Source organism: Ceratocystis lukuohia (genome assembly GCF_044167205.1).
Source record: "Ceratocystis lukuohia strain C4212 chromosome Unknown Supercontig2_pilon, whole genome shotgun sequence".
Classification (NCBI taxonomy): domain Eukaryota; kingdom Fungi; phylum Ascomycota; class Sordariomycetes; order Microascales; family Ceratocystidaceae; genus Ceratocystis; species Ceratocystis lukuohia.
In genome coordinates this window covers 843,296-865,240 of record NW_027263521.1, presented here as the reverse complement: position 1 = coordinate 865,240, position 21,945 = coordinate 843,296, and the positions used below count along the sequence as shown (strand labels likewise).

General features: G+C 49.6%; 8 protein-coding genes across 8 annotated transcripts; 7 read left to right on the top strand and 1 right to left on the bottom strand.

Annotated features, from left to right (window-relative positions):
* Nucleotides 1–678: 678 nt before the first annotated feature.
* Nucleotides 679–2,720, top strand: HOO65_020229 (MFS general substrate transporter; the record flags this gene model as incomplete). The annotated part of the gene is made up of 6 exons (XM_071006573.1): nucleotides 679–793; nucleotides 895–1,204; nucleotides 1,273–1,331; nucleotides 1,391–1,430; nucleotides 1,486–2,022; nucleotides 2,078–2,720. The coding sequence occupies 6 exons, from the start codon at nucleotides 679–681 to the stop codon at nucleotides 2,718–2,720; spliced, it is 1,704 nt and encodes a 567-aa protein (XP_070860867.1).
* Nucleotides 2,721–4,069: 1,349 nt separating this feature from the next.
* HOO65_020228 (fungal specific transcription factor) lies at nucleotides 4,070–7,388 on the top strand (the record flags this gene model as incomplete). Its single annotated transcript, XM_071006365.1, has 4 exons — nucleotides 4,070–4,446; nucleotides 4,554–5,486; nucleotides 5,598–6,528; nucleotides 6,588–7,388. 4 exons carry the CDS (start codon nucleotides 4,070–4,072, stop codon nucleotides 7,386–7,388), a joined length of 3,042 nt encoding a protein of 1,013 aa, XP_070860866.1.
* Nucleotides 7,389–7,753: 365 nt separating this feature from the next.
* On the bottom strand, nucleotides 7,754–9,050 carry HOO65_020227 (Mitotic checkpoint protein BUB3; the record flags this gene model as incomplete). Its single annotated transcript, XM_071006823.1, has 3 exons — nucleotides 7,754–8,475; nucleotides 8,566–8,648; nucleotides 8,722–9,050. The coding sequence occupies 3 exons, from the start codon at nucleotides 9,048–9,050 to the stop codon at nucleotides 7,754–7,756; spliced, it is 1,134 nt and encodes a 377-aa protein (XP_070860865.1).
* Nucleotides 9,051–9,883: 833 nt separating this feature from the next.
* Nucleotides 9,884–10,962, top strand: HOO65_020226 (Eukaryotic translation initiation factor 2 subunit alpha; the record flags this gene model as incomplete). Its single annotated transcript, XM_071006900.1, has 3 exons — nucleotides 9,884–10,064; nucleotides 10,146–10,353; nucleotides 10,485–10,962. The coding sequence occupies 3 exons, from the start codon at nucleotides 9,884–9,886 to the stop codon at nucleotides 10,960–10,962; spliced, it is 867 nt and encodes a 288-aa protein (XP_070860864.1).
* A 2,604-nt stretch (nucleotides 10,963–13,566) lies between these two features.
* On the top strand, nucleotides 13,567–14,791 carry HOO65_020225 (putative mitochondrial carrier YMR166C; the record flags this gene model as incomplete). Its single annotated transcript, XM_071006841.1, has 2 exons — nucleotides 13,567–13,698; nucleotides 13,862–14,791. 2 exons carry the CDS (start codon nucleotides 13,567–13,569, stop codon nucleotides 14,789–14,791), a joined length of 1,062 nt encoding a protein of 353 aa, XP_070860863.1.
* A 779-nt stretch (nucleotides 14,792–15,570) lies between these two features.
* HOO65_020224 (Set1 complex component ash2) lies at nucleotides 15,571–17,396 on the top strand (the record flags this gene model as incomplete). Its single annotated transcript, XM_071006629.1, has 2 exons — nucleotides 15,571–16,031; nucleotides 16,115–17,396. 2 exons carry the CDS (start codon nucleotides 15,571–15,573, stop codon nucleotides 17,394–17,396), a joined length of 1,743 nt encoding a protein of 580 aa, XP_070860862.1.
* A 406-nt stretch (nucleotides 17,397–17,802) lies between these two features.
* Nucleotides 17,803–18,990, top strand: HOO65_020223 (Peroxisomal targeting signal 2 receptor; the record flags this gene model as incomplete). The annotated part of the gene is made up of 3 exons (XM_071006857.1): nucleotides 17,803–17,978; nucleotides 18,045–18,270; nucleotides 18,343–18,990. 3 exons carry the CDS (start codon nucleotides 17,803–17,805, stop codon nucleotides 18,988–18,990), a joined length of 1,050 nt encoding a protein of 349 aa, XP_070860861.1.
* Nucleotides 18,991–19,490: 500 nt separating this feature from the next.
* HOO65_020222 (ATP-dependent RNA helicase) lies at nucleotides 19,491–21,614 on the top strand (the record flags this gene model as incomplete). The annotated part of the gene is made up of 2 exons (XM_071006553.1): nucleotides 19,491–19,858; nucleotides 19,931–21,614. The coding sequence occupies 2 exons, from the start codon at nucleotides 19,491–19,493 to the stop codon at nucleotides 21,612–21,614; spliced, it is 2,052 nt and encodes a 683-aa protein (XP_070860860.1).
* Between the last annotated feature and the right edge of the window lie 331 nt (nucleotides 21,615–21,945).

Below are 21,945 nucleotides of genomic sequence, written 5' to 3'. Positions count from 1 at the left end.
TTATTGGTCTTGTCTCAGTCAATACGTAAACCAACATAAAAGACCAGGTCTCTCCCTTCGCTTTTTTTTTGCACTTGTCATCCTCGTGGCCTTGATTGATCATGTCTTTAGCCTTGAAATAGGGTTATTTATTATCATTTATTCTTTTATTTTCCCTTCGTTCTTTCCTTCCACTTCTCCTTCTCTTCTACTTCTTCCTTCCTGTTGTTCTTGCCGTCCTTTCATCCTTTCCTCTCTCGCTGCGAGCTCTTGCCCCATTCAAGCTTTCTCACTCTTCAATTTGCGCTCTTTCCTTTCTTGGCCGTCGTGTAGCATTGCTGTTGAATATCATTTGTCTACATACATGACTGTATTGTTGCCTTGCCTCAGTCTCTCGAGCGGCTACCGCAGTTGTATATAAACTGCCATCTTTCCCATCCCAATTTCATCTGTTGGCCCACGCAACAACTCGCATTTCCTGCAGCACGCTCTGATGGTAGGCGCTGTCTGATACTACTTGAACTCTGTCCTGCCGCCGCACCCTGTCTTCTCCTTCCTGCCTTTTTTCCTTCTCCTCAGCCTTCTTTCTTTCTTTCTTCATCTTCGTTGTCTTCTATCTACACCACCTCCAACACTGCTCTTGCTGGCCCAATTATTGAATTGCCACCCGTTCCCTTGGCCTTGCTTTTATTCGCCAACATGTCCAAGTCCCAAAAGAGCCCGTCGGCCACAAAGGCCCAGAGCTCTAGAAGCCATGCTCCCGTCACGTCTGACACCAAGCCTCCCTTTCCTTCCAGGCAGATGTTTGTTCTAGGTAAGTGCTTCTTGGTCGTATCAACTGCTACCGATCCCCTGAGCTGGATCCTAGCAGGTAGGTAGGTGTGGCTTCGAGCCAAGCGCTAACCTGTACTTTAGCCATGTGCCGTATCTGCGAGCCTATTGCCTTTATGTCTATTTTCCCATACATTTACTATATGGTTGAAGACTTCCACATCACCGACGATCCCAGTCAGATTTCTGTTTATGCTGGAATGGTCACATCGGCCTTCACTCTAGCTGAGTTCTCTACTGGCGTCTTCTGGGGCAAGCTGAGTGACCGTGTGGGCAGAAAGCCTATTCTCCTTTGTGGTCTTGCTGGGACAGGACTCAGTGCCCTTGTGTTTGGCTTTGCCCCGTCGTTGCTTGTTGCTTTGATTGCCCGTTCTCTGGGCGGACTTCTTAATGGGTACGCACAAACAATACCAGGCTTGCCAAAGTTTTAACAGTCTGTGGCTAACTAATGCGCTGTTGTAGAAATATTGGTGTGCTCCAGACTACTGTTGCTGAGATGATCACCGTGAAGGAGTATCAACGTGAGTTTTATTCCACTTCATCAAGCGTTTTGCTACTTGGACACTAACTTTCTTTGCAGCCCGTGCCTATACTATCATGCCTCTCGTTTGGTGTCTTGGGTAAGTTTTGTGAACAGGCATTAATTGCGATATTCGAGCTAACAAACCAACCCAGCTCCATTGTTGGCCCCATGATTGGCGGTGCTCTTGCTCGTCCTTGTATTAGTTACCCCACCATTTTCCCTCGCGGTACAATCTTTGACAAGTATCCTTACCTGTTGCCCAACCTCTTCAGCGCCATCGCCGTCTTTTGCGGGCTCATCATTGGCGTGCTTTTCCTCAAGGAGACTCACCCCATAAAGAAGCACCGCCGCGACGTTGGTCTGGAGACGGGTGACCGGATTTTGGCTTGGTTTGACAACAAATCCCGACACCTTCGCGGAAAGGAAGCTAAGATCGCCCCAACCATGAGCTATGATGACTACGAAGAAGACCTTCCCGGCTACAGAACTAGCGACAACTCGCCTTCTCTTTCATCCGTACACGCTCCCGACCCGCAGGAGCCTCTTGACCTAAATGAGCCTCGCGAAGATCAGCCCCTGCTTCAGAACAGCCGCGCTAGGCCGCCAATGATTCGGGAAACGCAGCCTCCAGCCAAGACCTTTACTAGACCCGTCATTCTCAACATTATTTCCTACGGAATTCTGGCTTTGTATGTGCCCAAATCACCTTGACCAGCCTGCAGTATACTAACATGACGCCTATAGCCACACCATGACTTTCGATCAGCTGTTTCCCGTCTTCCTGAGCACGAACCCTCCCGAGAACCCCGACATCCATCTTCCGTTCAAGTTTGTTTCCGGATTTGGCTTCGAGACCAAGACTATCGGCTTTATTTTGGCCATTCAAGGTGGCTACTCTATGATTTCGACTGTGTTCTTGTTTCCTCTTGTGGCCCGTTTTGTTGGGCCTCGCCGCCTTTTCAAAATAATCGCCATGTCGTACTTCATTCTCTACCTCGTTACGCCATACGTCGTACTGCTGCCCGAAAGCATTCGGATGTATGGCGTCTATTTGCTCGTGATCTGGAAATGCACCTTCTCTACCATGGCCTATCCTAGCAATGCCATTCTTCTCACCAACTCGGCACCTAGCGACCTATCTCTAGGCACCATCAATGGCATTGCTGCCTCGACAGCCAGCTTGTGCCGTGCTTTTGGGCCCACAATATCTGGCCTTCTCTATGCAGCTGGCCTCCGCACAGGCTACTCCGGCATGGCATGGTGGTGCAGCGGCCTCGTGAGCATAGTTGGTGCGATCATCAGTCTACAGATCCCTGAGCCCAAGGGGCGTCTAGATGTTCCTCGTGAGGATGAAGAGGCGTACGGTGATGACTCATCCTCAGAATGAATATTCTGGCTTTCTTGACTGTTTCGGTTTTTGCAGATTTTTTTTCCTTTTTACGAGTTATGTCCTGATTTTTCATTTCATCTTCCCATCTTGGTAACATCTTATTTGATGTGTTCGACTAGGAGATTTTGGCTTTTTTCTACCTACTGCTGCCATCTTTTCTCATCTTCTTCTGTTTTTATTCTTTTTTTTTTTTTTACAACCATACGTTTTTATTTCACTTGTCACATTGTTCCTTTCCCTCCTCTTTTTTCTTCTTCTTTTTTTCAACACGTCATACACATACAAGGGAATCTTTTTTTTTGGATATTCCCGCATCCTTATTCGATTGTTCATCGCTGGTCTCTTTTCATTCCTTGTCTACTTTTTGGGTGGGGGGCACGGTAGATTTCTTGTTTTGGTTTTTCATGCTTCGTTGTCAATTCTATTTCGCTATTTTACTCAGCTATGTGTGGCCAAGTGGCCTTCTGATTTATCTTTTAGAGACTTGTTATTATTGATCGGGTTTGTCTCGACGTTTGTTGTCTTGATTTTTGTGGTTACACTAGAAAGAAACACATAGCGTCATTGATTGGTATGTGATGGATTTTGTGGGGCTCTAATAAAGTAGCTTTATAGGGTTTGCTTTGGGTTAACTGAAGATAGTGATACCAAGTCTCAATGTATTGATTGATCGAAGCATTAGAAGATTCTAGGACTCGGGTTCTATTTTTTGAAGGCTAAAATGTAGGACAAAATCAAGAGCTAAGCACTAAGAAGAAGGCGATAAGTTGTGTGCCGGTGACTGGGGTGAACGGAAGAGCTCTAAAGGTAGGGGGAACTTACATGGACTATGCGCAAGTACGTAGCTAGGGCACAACTCTCTTATCTATAAGGCCGCTTATCTTATCATTTTGGCTGGTTGGAGAAGAGAAAAGTAAGCTGTTTAAGCTTCAATTAATTTTTACGCCGCCATGAAACGAAACCAAAGCTAGACTCTATATCTTCTGCATTCCTTTGCCTCTACCATTGACTTCATCCCTTATAGTTCTTTTCCTTCCCATTTTGCGTAACTCCAGACAGCTTTGTGATCTTGTAGAGGAAGCCGTTGTCAAATTAGGCAAACCCTTACCCTACCTACCCTTATTCCTTCATTTAGTATTCCTTTTTTCCGTTGATTTATCATTGATAGTCCTACTTCCTGGCTTCTTTTGCGGCTCTGGCTCAGGTTACAAAAGAAGCTTACGAAGTCCCGTCGGACAGAATTAGGACTATTTCCGTGCTATCACAGCGCATTGCATCGCCCAGTCGAACGGGCCTGTTTAAGCCGACGATACATATTGATACGCAACACACATTTTGCCGTAATCATGGTCAAGAGCCTGTCCATGGCCTCGTCATTACCCCCATCATCCGTGCCCGTGAAACGTCCGCGCGAGTCGTCGCCAGATCCAACGTTGATGGATGAGAAATTACCGACAGCGGCTATGGGCGCCGAAGCCACGCCGGCATCGACATCGGCACTGCCGCTGGCCCGGTCGCACCATGCATCAAAGCCCAGCCAGTCTTCCGTTACCGCCAATAACACCAGTGCGAGCAGCAATTTCCGAAACGTCAGTGCCTGTAATCGTTGTCGGCTACGGAAAAACCGCTGTGACCAGCGGCTGCCTAGTTGCGCCAGCTGCGCAAAGGCTAGTGTCGCTTGCGTTGGCTACGATCCTATTACAAAGATGGAGATCCCACGAAGGTAACTAGAAGCCGGCTTATGTTCGTATAGAGACTGAGAAAAAAGACGTCCGGAATGGCCGCGGATGTATTGAAAGACCTCGGCTAACTGGATTTGAATGCTTCTAGTTACGTTTACTATCTCGAAACCCGCGTTGAAGGCCTCGAGGCCCTCCTGCGCCAGCATGACATCGAGGTCCCCGCCGCAGACAATCTTGATATGTGCTCTCGAATAGGTTATGGGCCCAAAAATATACGCTCGGCAGTGACTCCAACCCCTCGAACATTTGGAGGACTCATGGCGACTACTGCTACTGATGCCGCAGATGTAGACACCGCTACTACATCTGCGCTGTCGAAAAGTCCGAGCACCAATCAGACTGGCGGCATGCCCAACATTATGAGCGCCTCTAAGCCAAAGTCTTTGGCATCCACATCGGGCGTCTCGTTTGCGCGCGTTGTTTTCGCCGCTGTACAGCACTCGGTCTCTGATGGGCCTGGCGGTGCTGTGCAAGCAACCACATCTAGTTCTATGGCTACGCCAGTCAATGATACTGTGCGGGATATGGGACATAATGCTACATCTATGCGCGACTCGTTTTTTGGGCTCCATACTAAGCCCTCAATACGGCCGGCCCCCTTCCCGCCAAAGGCTGTGGCATCTCATCTGGTTAATCTCTACTTTGAGCATGCTAACCCACAGATACCTATCCTGCATCGCGTTGACTTTATGAATACTTTTGAGCAGGCTTATGCACCAGGGCATATCTGTGGCCCTAGGGAGCTTTATTTGCTTAACATGGTGTTCGCTATCGGCGGAAGTGTAATTGTTGGAGAGCCCGTGAAGCTTCAAACCCAGGGACAGCAATTGTCGGGGGAATCACCATTGCCATCGTCACTAACAAACAGTGGCGGACAGGCGCAACCAGAGGAGTATCATGCCAGTGCTATAGTGCATCTAGAGGCTTGCTTGGGTAACAGTACCGGCAGCCTGGATGTGTTGCAAGCTGTTTTACTTCTGGCGAATTTCGCGTTGCTGCGGCCAGTGCCGCCTGGTCTATGGTAAGTCTTTTTTTTTGTGAGGCTAGAGCCAAAGGCTGTATTAATCACTAGCGGCCAACTTGGGCTCGCCTTGGGTTTTCTCACAGTGTGTGTTAACGAATATTCATATAGGTATATTGTGGGAGTTGCAGTCAGACTAGCTGTCGATCTTGGCTTACACTATGAAGACGGTACTGATATTGATTCGCAAACGACCGATGGGTCTCCAGATAAAGCTTCGCCAGCTCCAGCAAGTGATACTGGCTGTGGAGATCGGGGAAAGCGCATGTACATTCGTGATATGCGCCGGCGGTTGTGGTGGTGCACGTATTCTCTTGACCGTCTGGTCAGTACATGTGTAGGCAGGCCGTTTGGTATCAGCGACTTGCTAATCACCACCGAGTTTCCGTCGTATCTGGATGACGTGTACATTACTCCCGAGGGCTTTCGAGAGCCACAGGATGCATCGCCAAAACCAAGCTACAAGCACGTCTCGATACACTACTTGAAGCTGCGACTGTTGCAGTCCGAAATCCTACAGGTGCTGCAGTTCAACCAGACGCGAGTAGCACGCGAGAATGGACAGAACATGCACAACAGCGCAATTCAAAGCCAGCTCGTATCGCCATTCCTTGCTCGTTTTGATTCATTCCGTTCCTGGCGTATTGATATCGACCGCAGGCTCTATCAGTGGAGAGCATCAGCGCCTACCCGAGATACGACGGGCGTGGCCTTCTCGACTGAGTTTTTAGAACTCAATTATTGGCAGGCCATCATCCTGCTGTATCGCCAAAGTCTCAGCGTCCCGGCTCTCTTTGAGGGTGAATATAACCCATCGCGCGAAGTTGATAGTCCATCCAATTTCCGGGCCGAGTCGGTAGAGGATGAAGATCGTGTGTATCTGAAGGTCGCGGAGGCAGGCCAGAAGATTCTTAGGATCTACCGCCAGCTGCACCTTGACAGCCTCGTCAGCTATACGTATCTCTCGACGCACCACCTATTTATGGCTGGTGTTTCCTATCTATACGCTATTTGGCACTCGCCTATAGTGAGGAGCCGCTTGGTAAGTTTCGAAAAATCCCTAAAGGCATCTGCTATTATCATACTGATGATGCTTCTTAGACTATGGAGGAGGTTGATTTCACGGTTCTTGCCGCCAAATCCGTCTTCACTGATATGATTGATAAATGCCCACCTGCCGAAACGTGTCGCGATGCTTTTGCTCGCACCGCTAAAGCCACTATCAAAATGGTTAATTCGCAAGGCGGTTTTGGTACGCCAGTGGCCAAACGGGTTCGCCGTTCGCGTGCTACTCGTGATTGGCATTCGGCTATGGGCGAGGACACAGATCCGCTAAAATCTCTGCACAGTCACAGCCATGGCCGGAGCCAAGACCAGCCTGTTAACACTGCCGGCTTTCACTTTGATATGAGCATGTCTGACGCACTCTCATCTCCATCGCTGTCAACGGGTGGTGAACTGGCTGATGCTTCACCCCAACAACAGTTCCGGCACTCGCGCACTGCAGGAACTGGTGGCTTTGATGTCGATGCAATGAATAGCATCATGGGATCCGCATCAGGGGCGAGTCCGCAGGATCAGCCAGCGCCAGAAGCACCTCTCATGTCGGCTGGCAGTAATGTGGCTATAAATGCATGCCAGCCAGTGCCCCCGGCCTTCATGTCCCCCCAGCAGCAGCAACAACAGATGAGCCAAACAATGGATTATTCCAATGCATTGGACATGGATTTCCTGAGCTCGCTTGCAGCTAGCGGTGCGGACTTGACGCAGATAGACCGGCCTCCAGTGGACCTTGGCTTTGGTTTGAACTGGGACGGCGTGTATCATGACTTTACTAATAACCAGCAGGTCAATCTATTTGACAACTTTTTCTTTGGCAGCCAGAACTCAGGAGCAACATAGAAAGGGTGAGAAATTGACCAATTATGTATATATGGATATTGATTGCACTAGCATATTGCGTGCATCGATCTCGGGATAGACTTTCAGGTAATAAACAATCAGCTACTGTGTCATTTATGCAATATGTGTACATACCATAAGCGCACACATCTTTATACCACCATGGCTTGGACAATAAACAACATTTAAGCTAGACTGGGTATATTCAATCGTAAAAAAAACCAAATTCGCACACAATCATAGTCCTTCTTTTTGCCTCACTCAGCATACATACACATGTTGTTCTTGTTGTCTGCCTTTATTATTACCTCTTTCGTCATCTTGCGTCATAACTCCCGAGTCCTGGACAAAGGGATAACCTGCTTCTATTTAGCTCCCTTGCCCTTGGCCTCTGTTTCGCCTAGTTCCTTGATGACAATGGACACTTGGCCGGCAGCAACATAGTCCTCCTGGCCGTCTTGGAAACCTGGGCATACACCAACGGCCATGTGCTTTCCATCATTTGAAAAGGCTACGGCTGCTACGTTGTTGGAAAACTTGGGGTACTGCCGCATTCTGCGCTTGGCCTCGGCGTCCCAGAGCGCAACATTGCCGTCGCCACCAGCTGAAGCAAACGTACCGTAAACTGGGTGGAAGGCCAAGGCATTGACGGGATAGACAATATCACCACCCCCTTCGGAATCCGGCGCTGATTGGCGGTGACACTTGAAGGCATACTTGCGGGCCTGTGACTCAGCCGAGTCGTCAAACCACTCGACCGACACACGACCCTCAATACTGGAGGTAGCATATCCGGCGTCGTTTGGCATACACGCAACAGCCCGCGTTAGGAACTTGAGCGATGATTCGCGCTGTTGCCACGGCACAATGGTAATCGGTGACGAGTCGTCGGCGCTGAACGTTTCGGCGACGGTTGAAAGATCGTAGATGCTGACAAGTCGCGATGTCATGGCGACGACCACTTTAGTTGGGCTCACGGAGAGCGCATGCGGCTTTCCGGGGAGCGATACTGAGATGGGGTTTGAAGAGGAGCTTTTGACGTCATGGAAGTGAAGGGTTTGGTCCCAGGAAGCTGAAACTAGTATGGCTATAAAAGGGGAACATGTGTTAGCTTAGAGCATCGCTCTTGCGGCGAAAACAGCCAAGGATGGATCGGAAATAGGGACTGAAAACCTACAGAACTCGTGTGAGTATGCGACAGAGCGTACTGGCGCACTGTGTGTGCTGACAACAGACTGCTCGCCAGTTGCCAGGTCCAATCTGCGATTGCGATATTAGTAACGATAGTCTTGATAGGAATATGCGCCTAATGGCAAAAGTGCATCTTCCGTACCTCAACACGCGCCAATCTAAGCCAGCGCTGAATGCCTCGTTGTCGTCTTTACCAAAACACACCCACAGCACCGGTGCGCGATGCTCAAACTTGCGCAACAGGGTTCCACACTTCTGGCCTGCCTCGTTTTCGCCGTGAATATCGTACACATAAACATTCCGATCCCATGACGAGGCTAGCATGCGCGTGGGGTCGTTAGGCGCAAATGCCAACGCGGAGATGGCATCAGTTGGTGGCGTTGTGAGATCGTACTGTGCTGCTGGGTCGTCAATGGAGGTTGTTAGCAAAGTTGAAGAGGAGGAGCGATTAAGGAAGATGGAGGCATACATGGAGCCATTGTGATTAATATGCGTGTGTGTGTGTGTGTGTGTGGCTTTTTGAGCGGCGAAAATCTCTAAAAGATTTTGACGAAAAGTGCGACCAAGGATTTCTCAGTCTGGTCCCAAGAGCTGGACGGTGCCAACGAAGCGAAGCTTTGTTGACCCATCTATCTCCATCTTGGACTATACTGTGGCGCCGATAAAAAAACCCGCGCCACGCCCCAGCTGTTACATGTGGCGCTATATTTTACCCGCTACTCTACCGACCGACTAGCTTTCAGCTAAAAACACTAAAGCCACCAAAAAACCTTGGCTTGGAACCCCACCAAACTACAGCAAACCTGGCCAGGAAAGGAAGGCCCAAAAATTGTGACTCTTACTATCTCCAAAGCCAAGTTACGACGCCACCAATTCTTTTCCCCCGCCAAATCTTTCTCTTCTCTCGGTCCGCCTTCAGCCTTGCCTTGCTTCCTCCGAGCCTCCTTTGTTACTTTTTTTTTTGCGACGCGCCCGACACAACCTTTCGTTCTTTCTCACAACCTTTTTCGTTTTTCTTTTTCTATTTACCTGTTTTGTCTTGTTCCTATATCGCCCAGCATGTCTCTAACACAATGCCGCTTCTACGAAGAGAAGTAGTATGTACCATCTTGTCTTTGCATTTTGGCAGTATGGTGGGGCTCTAGCTATTCAATGGAGGGGTTGAAGAGTAAACCCTCGATCTTCTGTGCAACTTGTCTTCCCTCCATCGCCAAAGCTATTGCTCCTGCCTGCCTTCTTATTAACAAGAATCATATGCTGACTACTATGTATTGCTTGTTAGTCCCGAAGTGGATAGCTTCGTCATGGTCAACGTCAAGCAGATTGCCGAGATGGGTGCCTACGTCAAGCTCCTCGAATATGACAACATTGACGGCATGATTCTGCTCAGCGAGCTGTCCAGACGGCGTATCAGAAGTATCCAGAAGCTCATTCGTGTTGGTCGCAATGAGGTTGTCGTTGTGCTAAGAGTAGACAAGGAGAAGGGTAAGGCTGCCGTCCTCTTGCCCTGCTGGGCTGGCCCCTCCCAAGACGTCACCGGCTAACCAATGCCAACAACCGTCATAGGATATATCGATTTGTCTAAACGCCGTGTCTCCGCCGAGGATATTGTCAAGTGCGAGGAGCGTTATAACAAGAGCAAGATGGTCCACTCTATCATGCGACACGTCGCCGAGAAGACTAATGTCCCGATCCTGGAGCTGTACGAAGCCATCGCATGGCCTCTAAACCGCAAGTACGGCCATGCAATTGATGCCTTCAAGATTTCTATTACGTACGTCTTTTCCAAACTTTGTGGGCTATCGAACTTGCACTCGTTGCAGCCCCCTTCCCCCTCTGGTCGCAACAGGAAAAGAAGGGAAGAAGAGAAAAGAAAAAGCAAAGCTAACTTGTGGTCTCTGTTAGAAACCCCGAGGTCTGGAACGATATCACTTTCACCAACGCTGTCGTCACTGAGGAGCTCAAGTCATACATTAGCAAGCGCCTTACTCCCGCGCCCACAAAGATTCGTGCTGATATCGAGGTTACCTGCTTCGGCTACGACGGCATTGACGCTGTCAAGGATGCCCTGCGCACTGCCGAGGCCCGCAACACTGAGGATACCCAAGTCAAGGTCAAGCTGGTTTCACCCCCTCTGTATGTACTGACTAGCACTTGCTTGGACAAAGCCGTCGGCATCACCCGCCTTGAGGAGGCCATTGTCGATGTGCGGAAGAAGATTGAGGAGAGCGGCGGCCATCTAGTCGTCAAGATGGAGCCCAAGGCTGTCACTGAGAGTGACGACGCAGAGCTTCAAGCTCTCATGGAGAAGCGCGAGCGCGAAAACGCCGAGGTCAGCGGTGACGAGAGTGTCAGTGACAGCGACGATCTTCTCGACATGTAAAACAAAAAAGATCAGACGCCGACATTTCCCATTCTTTTCTCTTTCCCTTTTCCGTTCATGTCCGAATTCTTTTGTCCTTCCTCTTCCTCTTTTTTCTTCTCTTTGAATAACGCAGATACACACAACACTCATTCCCCCCCATCTTTTCCTCTCTAGCGGTTCCTTTTGTGTAGTCACGCCAACTTCCTTGAACTCAAAAGTTTTCTAGTTGCTCTGAACTTGAGCTACATAAATGAGCTATATTTTTTTTCGCCTCTTTCGTTTTTTTTTTCTCATCATGCCATGACCACGTCAAATATATGGGAAGGGATGCCGAGACGGGAAGATGAAGACAAGCTGCAGGAAGGAAAGTCCGCTTGTTACCTTTTTTTTTTCTTCTAAAATTCCCGAATGGCAAGTAGATCGATACTAATGGAGATAGGGATATATTCCCACAATGAATTTGATTACTCTGTCCTTCTATGAGAAGAATGACGGAGAGATTGATGGGTCAGGGACAGGTCATCAAAAAAAAAAAAAGAAAAAAAAAGGTTAACGGCGTTGCTATCATGTTAGTGGTTTGTAAGTCGGTTCAAAATGAGGCTATGGTACATTGGGTTAATTGATTGCTCAAGAGAAATTTCTACAAAATGTACGCATGCTCTATCTATACGTTTAAGCACTACGGTAATACAATTGTGTGATATCTGCGACCTAGGGGTCTGTGGTGGTACAAAAACCCCACTAATGACAATTGCTTATCGATAAGGAAACTAGACACCAACTCTGGAACTAATCAAGAGTGGCCTACAACGACAAGTCTACGTCTACAACGATACGAGAAAATTACCATTTGAAGCTGTTGTTTGGCCTAATCTAAATCGATTCTTCTTCTGTATATCGTTAACTCGATTACGATTTGATCGCCTGCTAATACGTGAAGCAGCGGAGTTAGCAACCGTCTAGCAGGACAACGAAGAAAAGAAGTACTCTTTTCTCATTATCGCTCTACTGCCGCTCCTATCTATAATAGTCTAATGACTTCTACTGGCTCGCGCTGGGGCCGCCGGCTCCTCCAGCCAATGGCGTTGTCATTATGGACACTCGGCTGGATTCCGGTAATCGCCTGTATCCAAACGCACGTAGCATCGGTAACGAAAATCAACGGGCCTTCCATGTACCCCTCTCTCAACCCAAACAAAGACTCGTCATTGGTGTCGGATAGAGTCATCAACTGGCGGTTCAACGTCGCTAAACGGTTAAAGAAGGGCATGATTGTAATATTCCGGTGAGTAAGAGTCGGTTGACGAGAGGCAACTTGGTGTTTAGTGACAGCAATTGAGGTGGAAATCAAAAACTAAGCTTTTTTCAGGTCGCCTGTTGATCCACAACGCATCGTGGTCAAGCGCATTGTTGGCGTCGAGTCGGACCTAGTGGCCACTAGAAAACCATACGCCTTTCCCTTCACGTTAGTTCCAACAGGGCATGTGTGGGTCGAAGGAGACAACACAGGCCGTTCACGGGATAGCAATACCTATGGGCCGATCTCAACGCGCCTAATTGAAGGCACGGCTGAGTACATTGTGTGGCCGCCAAGCCGGGTAGGCAAGATAAAGTGGGAGGAATGGAAACCAGAAGGCCATTAGGCACTAAATATAATGGTAGCCGTCATGCCTATTCTTTCAGGATCAGCTGAAGGTGGATATATCAAGTCAGTTCTAGTGTTGAGTCGTTGCGGGCCGTAACCCTTATCTAACCCCCGAATTAGTCATCCGCTATAAACCATCGCTTTTCCCTGAGAAACTTCACACAAAACTAACTGAAAGGCAGGAGATTTTTTCTTGTGCCTTCTATCAAAAATAATGAAAAATAATTATTTAGATTGAGACTTTGAAGTTCTGCAATTTCTTTGCGCCTAATACCGTGAAATTCTTCCCATTATTTGGAAGCATTTTCACTCCTTTTGGCTTTTTTCCCCTGTTTTCAAAATTTCCCACTCTAGTTATCTTCAACTCCCAATTTTTTTCATATTTTCTCTTCTCATTTTCTTCCTATTTATATAAAAATTGGATCTTCTTTCTCCCCCTTCTCTCGGTCCTCGTCGGCAACGCTTTCGCTGACTTGTCCTTCTAGGTGTAGCCCCCGAGGCTAAACTTTTATAATCTCGCCAATTATTTCTCATTTGCTAGACAAGTTCTGTTTTTTCTCTCCTCGTCGTTAAGTCGTTCTGATAAGGCACCGCTTCCACAAAAGAACTTCGCAACAATATAGATAGCACCGGCCACCCTGCCTCAACAGAAGAATACAGCCGCAATCCTCCACCTCCAACTGGCGATATCCGAAGCCTCTTTGCAGAGGCGCTTTCGTTTCTTCTCATACTCTCTACTCTTTCTTTTTTCCGGGCGTGATTTGCTGCTTTGGGCTTCTTGGGACGAACTATACGATTGCTCCGTACATTGCCTGGTTGTTTGCTCTCGAAGGCCCCAATAAATCGTGTTTTCAAGCCTCTGAAAAGAAAGAGAGACTGCATCGACAATCGGGCCTCTTGACGACTCAGTATCAGGCCATCACAAGTACGACCCAAGGCCAGGCTACCACTGGCCGCCACACTACAACGAGACGCACATGTTTTCTACGGATTCAAAGCCTAAGCCACAGATTTCCATGGCCTCATCCTCAACCACTCACAATGCCAAAGACCAGAGGCAAAAACACGGCAGCCATGATGCGGACGATGACCGACCGCCTTATCTTCATGTTAGTCCTGTTCCGCTACCGATGCTCAAACGCAATATCTTACCGCAAGTAAAAGCTAATTTGTGCCCATTTATTGTTCTAGGCCATGCTAGCTGGAGGCCTTGGCGGGTCAACAGGAGACCTTCTCATGCATTCTCTAGACACAGTGAAAACACGACAACAGGGTGACCCCAACTTTCCGCCGAAATACAAATCCATTGGCTCGTCATATTACACCATATGGAAACAAGAGGGCATTCGCCGTGGTCTATATGGCGGTTGGCAAGCGGCCATGATGGGGTCGTTCCCCAGCACTGTGCTCTTCTTTGGCTCTTATGAGTACAGCAAACGCCTTCTAATTGACTGGGGCGTCCAGCAGCACGTCTCGTATCTGACGGCCGGCTTCATTGGAGATTTTGCGGCTTCGATCGTATATGTGCCCTCTGAAGTCCTCAAAACCCGCCTGCAACTTCAAGGTCGCCATAATAACCCGTATTTTGCATCGGGATACAACTACCGCGGTACTATTGACGCCGCTCGGACAATCGTGCGTCAAGAAGGCTTCTCAGCTCTGTTCCACGGCTTCCGTGCCACACTAACCCGGGATTTGCCGTTCTCAGCCCTGCAATTCATGTTCTGGGAGCAATTTAGCGCCTGGGCCAAGCAATACAAGCAGAGCCGCGATATCGGCGCGCCGCTAGAGATCATGACCGGTGCTTCGGCTGGTGCCCTTGCTGGGTTTTTAACCACGCCACTTGATGTCGTCAAAACCCGTTTGCAAACGCAAGTGACTCCTCCTACCACCACTGCCGCCGCTGCCCCTGTTTCTACACCCACTGCCGCAGGCCGATCGCCTAGACAGAAGCGTGGAATTGCTATGTCATCGCCCTCAACACACACGCCCAAACCTGGTGCATTAAATCTTGATACTTCGTCAGCTATCAGAGGCCTGCAGTTGATCTACAAAGTTGAGGGTGTCGCCGGACTGTTCCGTGGTGTTGGCCCCAGGACCATGTGGACATTTGTCCAGAGCGGTACCATGCTATTCCTATACCAAAGGCTGCTACGCCAGCTCGAGGTTTACATGCCACTCAAAGAGGAAAAGTCGCTTTAGACCAGGTTGTAGTAAAGGCTGGAGACAGGAAAGACTAGTCGGCTCAGGTCCTTCCTTCCCATTGCTTCCTTTCTACATAGCCTCACTTTTCTACCCATCGAGCCTCATCCTGGCTCTAGTTCTAGCCCCAAAACTTCCTGGTCTAATTCATGTTTTGGTGCTGAGCTATGAGCTCTGCATGTGTGTATCATATCTGTACTTACCATATGGCGCCTATACAGCGCCTGTTCTTTTTCCTTGCCATGCTATCTCGTGTTGTCTTTGTTGGTTTTCAAGTCGCGTTGTTCTCTTTTGTTTTTTTTCCACATCATAGATCTTTGCTGTATCTTGCCATTATGTGGTCTCTTTCTGGTCCTTTTTTTTCTTTCTTTCAGGTGTGTATGATTAGATTTTAGTTATGTTTGACGGGGAAGAGGAGTATTCTTGTTTGTAACTAGATAGAAGGTAACGTAGAGGCTTTCTGGCGGTGCAAAAGGCAAAAAGACTAGACTAAACAGTTGGGAGAGGCAGTTGATATCTTATAGAGACCATTTGCCTGAGTATCTGCCACGAGGAAGAATTGAATGTGGGTTATTATTGTTGTCTAAGCCTGATAGACTTATGACAATCACATGTCTCCTACTTAACCCTTTTTAGTTTATGACAACCCTAGTGACCTTCTCACAAACACAAAATATCACATTTCAAAAAAAAAATCCCGACCCATGCCTGGGTTCGCGCAATAGTTTGCTTTTCAAATTTTGCCATTGGAATTCTTGCGTCGCAACTCTAACCTCAGCATGCCCTCCGAACGAGGAACCCCGTCGCGTGAAACCACGCCTAGCGCAATTGCTGCTTTAGCAAATCACAGTGTCACATCTACTCTCGCGACACCCACTACAACACTGCTCATGGGACAAAAGCGCACGCTAGACGATGTTCACGCGCCATCAATACCATCGCCACTGAATCCCGAGAGCAGTAATTCAAGCAAGGTCCGTGCTACGGCCGATGAGGCTACGGGAAAGCCGGTGCGCGTCAAAAAGGAACCGGTAGGCCGCAAGCGGGATGCTACAAAGACAGGATCACTGGACCCGGCTATGGCAAGTAGACCGACTAGCGATGTGGCACCACTTCGATATAAGCTGGCACCGCCAAAGACAGGCGATTTCCTTGAGGCCAAGGTCGCAGCAATGGTTCTTAAGCATGAAATCAAATCACTTGATGGTTCTGTGATTGAGTTTTGCGAAGCAACAGATCAGTAGGTTGAATATTTCCCATATTATTGGCTATTGAATTCATAGGGATGTTAATGCTTACTGGTTTCTATTTTCCCTTGCGCAGTGTTTTCAACAAGCGTGGCTACCACTACACTCGATGCATTGCCGATCCACTCTTCCCGTCGTCGAATTATTACCACCACACCGAAGCGCCTCCTTACGGCCCACACATGAGCATCGAAGACTCAGCGATGCACGTGTATTTTGACCGTAGCTGTCGCCACGTAACTACAGACAAGGGCTTCCGTATGGCCAAGGCTAACGTAGCCATCCGCGAGGGCCGCTGGTACTGGGAAGTGCGTATAACCAAGGGAATACCGCGGCGAGCCAAGAAGGATAAGGAGCGGGAAAAAGACAAGAACAAGGACGTGGGCGGGCCACACGTGCGTGTTGGCTTTGCAAGACGTGAGGCTTCGTTGGATGCGCCGGTCGGCTTTGATGCATATAGCTACGGCATCCGCGACAAGGAGGGCCACAAGGTTCACATGTCACGACCAAAGCCGTTTCTAGCGCCTGGTGAGGATATTGAAGAAGGTGATGTGCTGGGGCTGGAAATATACCTGCCAACAGAAAACCTTCAACGCAAGGTGTTAGCGGGTCAGTATAACCCAGCGGTCGACAGTGACCAAGCACCAGCATCTAACAGCCCGGAGAGCGCTGAGGCCCCAAACATTGTGCGCGATCGCATCCCCATTCGCTTCAAATCGCATCTATACTTTGAGCAAATTGACTACCACTCCACACGTGAATTGGAAGATTTGATGAACCCTGCTCCAACGGGAAGCATCAAGGCTGGTACTCCAGGAACGACACCTATGTCCTCTACTGTCGAGAAGCCTAATCCTAACCATCCACAAGCAGCACTGCGAACACTGCCTGGGTCGTACATTAAGGTCTACAAGAACGGTAAGCCCATGGGCACGGCATTTGATAATCTTCTGTGCTTCCTGCCACCAGCGTCCAAACCTATGCAACAGGCCGGGGTGCGTGAGGGCTTGGATGACGGGACTCTGGGATACTACCCAGCTGTTAGCGTGTTCCGAATGGGTGCAGCAGAAACAAATTTTGGGCCAAACTTCTGGTTCCCACCTGAAGACTACGTCGAGCCACAAGCGAGCACGTCCGTATGGAAGACGAGGGCAGGTAAACTCAAGATACTCCGGCCCTTGTCAGAGAGATTGACAGAACAGATCATCGAGGATACAGTGTACGACTTGGTTGATGAAGTGGACTTTTGGCTACAGGATGGTGGAGGCCCAAGAGGAGCGAGCTCGAGCAAGATAGAAGTGGGAGCGGAAGAAGGGGCCGTTGACAATGAGATTAAGGAATTGGTGCAGGATGACTAGGTCAGGTATAGGCTGGGTAGGAATTTAGAGGCAAATTGGTCTACGTGTGAGACCTGTAATAGATGCATGAGAGTGTGATGAAGGTCCATCTCTAAACCATCGTAGCTGACGTCACTTGGTCACATGATAGTTACTTACCGAGGTCGTTGTAGGGTTAAGATTTAGGGTTTTCAGAAGCTAAAACGTCAGGGATGATGACCAAAGGCCGCCGCTTGCGCTTGCCGAGAGCTTTTGGAGCTTCCTTCATTACTCGGACTTGAAGAATGTCTATCCTTTATTCTCTCGTCTACTTTTTTTTTGAGCTTCTGATTCTTGCACATCCGCTCGGGGTCCTATTTACCAAACACAACTTCTCTCTTATCTATTGCCTGGCTGCGCTGTTGCTTACACTTCTTACTCACACAAAATGGCTACCCCAATGCTTGAGTTCCGCACGCCAGGATTTAACCCGTACGCTGTGCGCTATTCACCTTATATTGACTCTCGGGTCGCCGTTGCGTCGTCGGCAAATTTTGGGATTGTGGGGAACGGGAAACTGTTTATTCTGGGGCTAGGGCCGCGGGGAATCGCGTTGGAGCGAGCGTAAGAGTTTCTTGCGATCCGTGACTTTCTTGTGCTGTATAGCTGATTGTAATAATGCGACCCTAGATTCGATACCAATGACGCGCAGTACGATCTTGCGTTTTCGGAAATCAATGAGAACCAGCTGATTGTGGCTTGCGGCGATGGCTCAATTAAGCTTTTTGACACGACAGCTGGCGACTTTCCCATCATGAGATTCAACGAACATAATAGAGAGGCCCTCTCTGTGGCATGGAACCCAGTAACTAGAGACAGCTTTGCGTCTAGCTCGTGGGACGGCACGGTGAAGTTGGTGAGTGCCAAGTGCAGACGATGCAATGGCTTGCTTCTTATGTCTTTCTCTGCTGACTGCCTCTGGCCTTAGTGGTCCCCAACAAGGAATTTCGCCCTAAGGACACTCCCCACTGGCAGCTGCACCTACGGCGTGTCCTTTTGCCCATCAAACCCGTCCATAATATCGGCTGTGTCATCCGACTCGAACTTGCGAATATTCGACCTACGAACACCCGTCTCGGCCAAGTACCACCTCACAGCTATGATACCCATCATGTCTAAGCCGCCAGGAGAGCCACAAGCGCCGTCCGAAGTACTTTGCCATGACTGGAACAAATACGATCACAACGTCATAGCAACAGGAAACTCAGATTCGTACGTGCGCACGCAGGACATCCGCAACCCTAGCGGCGGCGCACTATCACTAATGAAGGGCCACGGTTACGCGGTGCGCCGATTAACATGGAGCCCACACGTCAGCGATGTGCTAATCAGCGCATCATACGATATGACGGTGCGGTTGTGGAACGATGCGTCTAAGATGGGCGGCATGCCGGTACCCGGGCAAATGGGCCGGCAGCTGGGGTTGATGAACCGCCACAGCGAGTTTGTTACAGGAGTCGACTGGTGCTTGTTTGGTGCAGGCGGTTGGGTGGCATCTGCCGGGTGGGATGAGCGAGTGCTGCTCTGGGATGCAAATGCACTGATTGCCGGGGCTGGGGGCGCCGCAACACACTGAGAAACTACATATAAGAGAGCTCTAGCATTTGCTTCGACACTGGCATGGCAGGGACAACCCCGCTTATCAGTCGCATCCTAGTAATGGCTTTTGTTATCCGCTTATCGCCCCGCTTATGTCAGCGGGGCTCTCTGATAAGCAGCCAACAGCCAATAGCGAGCTTGTGTTCTTTTACAACACTAAAAAAAAATATGTGAAAAGTCTTCAAAGCATTTTTTTATTCTTGTCTCCTCCTACAAGGCGAGAGAATCTTCATTTTGTTGCTTCTTCCTCGCTATTTCATTCTGTTTTCTTCTTCTGACTTTTGTCTTGTGGCAGGGTTTCTTGTTGTTTTATTTTGTTACTCGTGCTGGCTAGTAAAACCTATTGAAGCCGTTACTCTGCTTCTAATATCAAAGCCGTCGAGGTTTTCCATACATATAAACTCACCTACACGATCGATCACCAGACGCCCCTCATATCATCTATTACACCACTTTGCGCAACTCTTTTACCTCACAATGTTCCGCCAAGGACTCCGCAGATGTGGCGCTCCCATGCGTCAGGTCGCTGCTGTCCGCTCGACCTTAATTGCACCAAGTGTCTCTTCTCTCCTAACCCAGAGAACTGTTTCGCTAGCTGCCAAGCCATCAGTCACATCATTGAGCCGCTCTCTGCAACAGTTCCGCTTTATGGCCACTGAGGCTGCCGCCGAGGCTGAGGCCACTGAGGTTAAGCCTGAAGAGGAGGCCACTATGTTCGCTGATATTGGCAAGAGTGGCCTCGTCCACCCCACCATTATCCGCACGATTGTCAGCGGCATGGGATACCAGAAGATGTCTGAGGTTCAGGCCCGGACTATTCGCCCTGCCCTTGAAGGCAAGGATCTGTAAGTGCAGTTCTACTTCTCTATCTTTGTGTTTTGATTGACGTCTGACTAACCGCCTTTTCCCTCTAACAGTGTTGCCCAGGCCAAGACCGGTACTGGAAAGACCATTGCCTTCCTGCTACCCACCCTACAGCGCATGCTCCTTGAGGATCCTCGCCTTGCAACCCGCTCGTCCAGACACAATGCCTCATTTGGCGACGTTCGTGGCATTGTTTTGTCACCCACGCGTGAGCTGGCTGAGCAGATTGCCGTTGAGGCCAAGAAGCTTGTCCATGGTACTGGTCTGGTTGTTCAGGCTGCTGTCGGTGGTACCCAGAAATCCCAAATGCTGCAAAGAGCCCGCCGCGAAGGCTGCCATCTTCTAGTTGCCACTCCTGGACGTCTGCTGGATCTTCTCCAGGACCCCCGTTCCGGCCTCAAGGCTCCTAATCTGGCTGCTCTTGTTCTTGACGAGGCTGATCGCATGCTGGATGTCGGTTTCTCTGAGGCTCTGCGTGACATTGGTAGATACCTACCTGACCCCGCTGAGAAGGAGCGCCAGACTCTCCTGTTTTCCGCCACTATTCCCAAGGATGTCGTTTCGCTAGCCCGGGCCATGGTTCGTCCCAACAACTTTGAGTTCATTCAGACCATCCGTGAAGATGATGAGCCTACTCATGCCAAGGTCCCCCAGCACATTGTAGTCACCCATGGTTGGTACAACGTGATTCCCAGTGTTGCCGAGATCATCAAGCGCGAGTCTGAAGCTGCTGCCGCTGCTGGAAGTGATGGCCTTCCCTTCAAGGCTATTATCTACACCCCCACCACTGCCATGGTTGACCTGCTCTACCCCACTCTCGCTGGCGTTACCCGTGACCTAGGCCGTGGCTTCAACCGTCATTTCATTCACGGCAAGCTAACTCAGAACCAGCGCACCCGCGCTGCTGACATGTTCCGCACTGCCAAATCAGGTTTCCTGATTTCTTCCGATGTTACTGCTCGTGGCATGGATTTCCCCAATGTCTCGCATGTGATCCAGATTGCTCTCCCCCCTAACGCCGAGCAATACGTGCACCGTCTAGGTCGTACCGGCCGTGCTGGCAAGGAGGGCAAGGGCTACATTGTTGTGCCCCGCTACATGCTAGCCTCAACGCGCCAGATGCTTGGTGCCTTCCCTATCAACCCCGATAAGACTCTGGAGACTGCCAATGTTGAGCCAACTGATGAGACCAACGAGAGCCACCCCATCTTCAAGGCTGTTGCCGAAGCCTACAACCGGGCCGATCCTGACACCTTTAACACCACTTACCTGTCTCTGCTTGGCAGTGTCGAACGCCGCACTGCCCAGGACGCTATTGCCTCAATGAACGAGCTGACCCGCTACGGTTTTGGTATGGAGGAGCCCCCTTACATCAGCGAGAGCTCTGCTGCGCGTCTGGGCTTGAGCCGCGTTGCTGGCATCAACATCGGCCGTCGCCCCGGCAGCAGTAGTGGCATGAGCCGTGGCTTTGGCGGCGATCGCCGTGACTCGTCTCGTGGTCCTCGCGACAACGGCGATCCCTTCAACAGCATGATGAACAATGTCGTTGACCCCAACACTATATCCCGCGGCAACCGTCACGTTGCCAACTTCGGTGATGACGAGCCTCAGGGCTTCAGCAGAGACCGCCGTGGCGGCGGTGGTGGCGGCTACGGCCGCGATCGTCGTGGTGGTGGTGACCGTCGCAACGGTGGTGGCAACAACTGGAATCATCGCGGCCGCTCTAACAAGTACTAGACCAGTCATCTGGCTGGCTAGAAGCTGGTGCTTCAACTTGACCTGTCCCACCAGCTCCCCCTTTTATTCCACTCTCTGGCCGTGACCTTGTTCTCCTTGCCTTTATCCTCGCTGCTCACGAGCCTCTGTACTACTACTTCACCCCCCCCCCCTCCCCCTCACCTCTCTTCATGCCTCACTGTTATTCTCTCGTAAGACCGACACTTCTTCTCTTCTTCTCACGTTGTATTCTTTTTCTTTTCATCTTTCTTCATTCTGGTCTTTTACACGCCTTTTTGGATTCCCCCCTTAGTTGCTTGGTCTTGGCCCTCCTTCGCTCTTCTATCCCCGT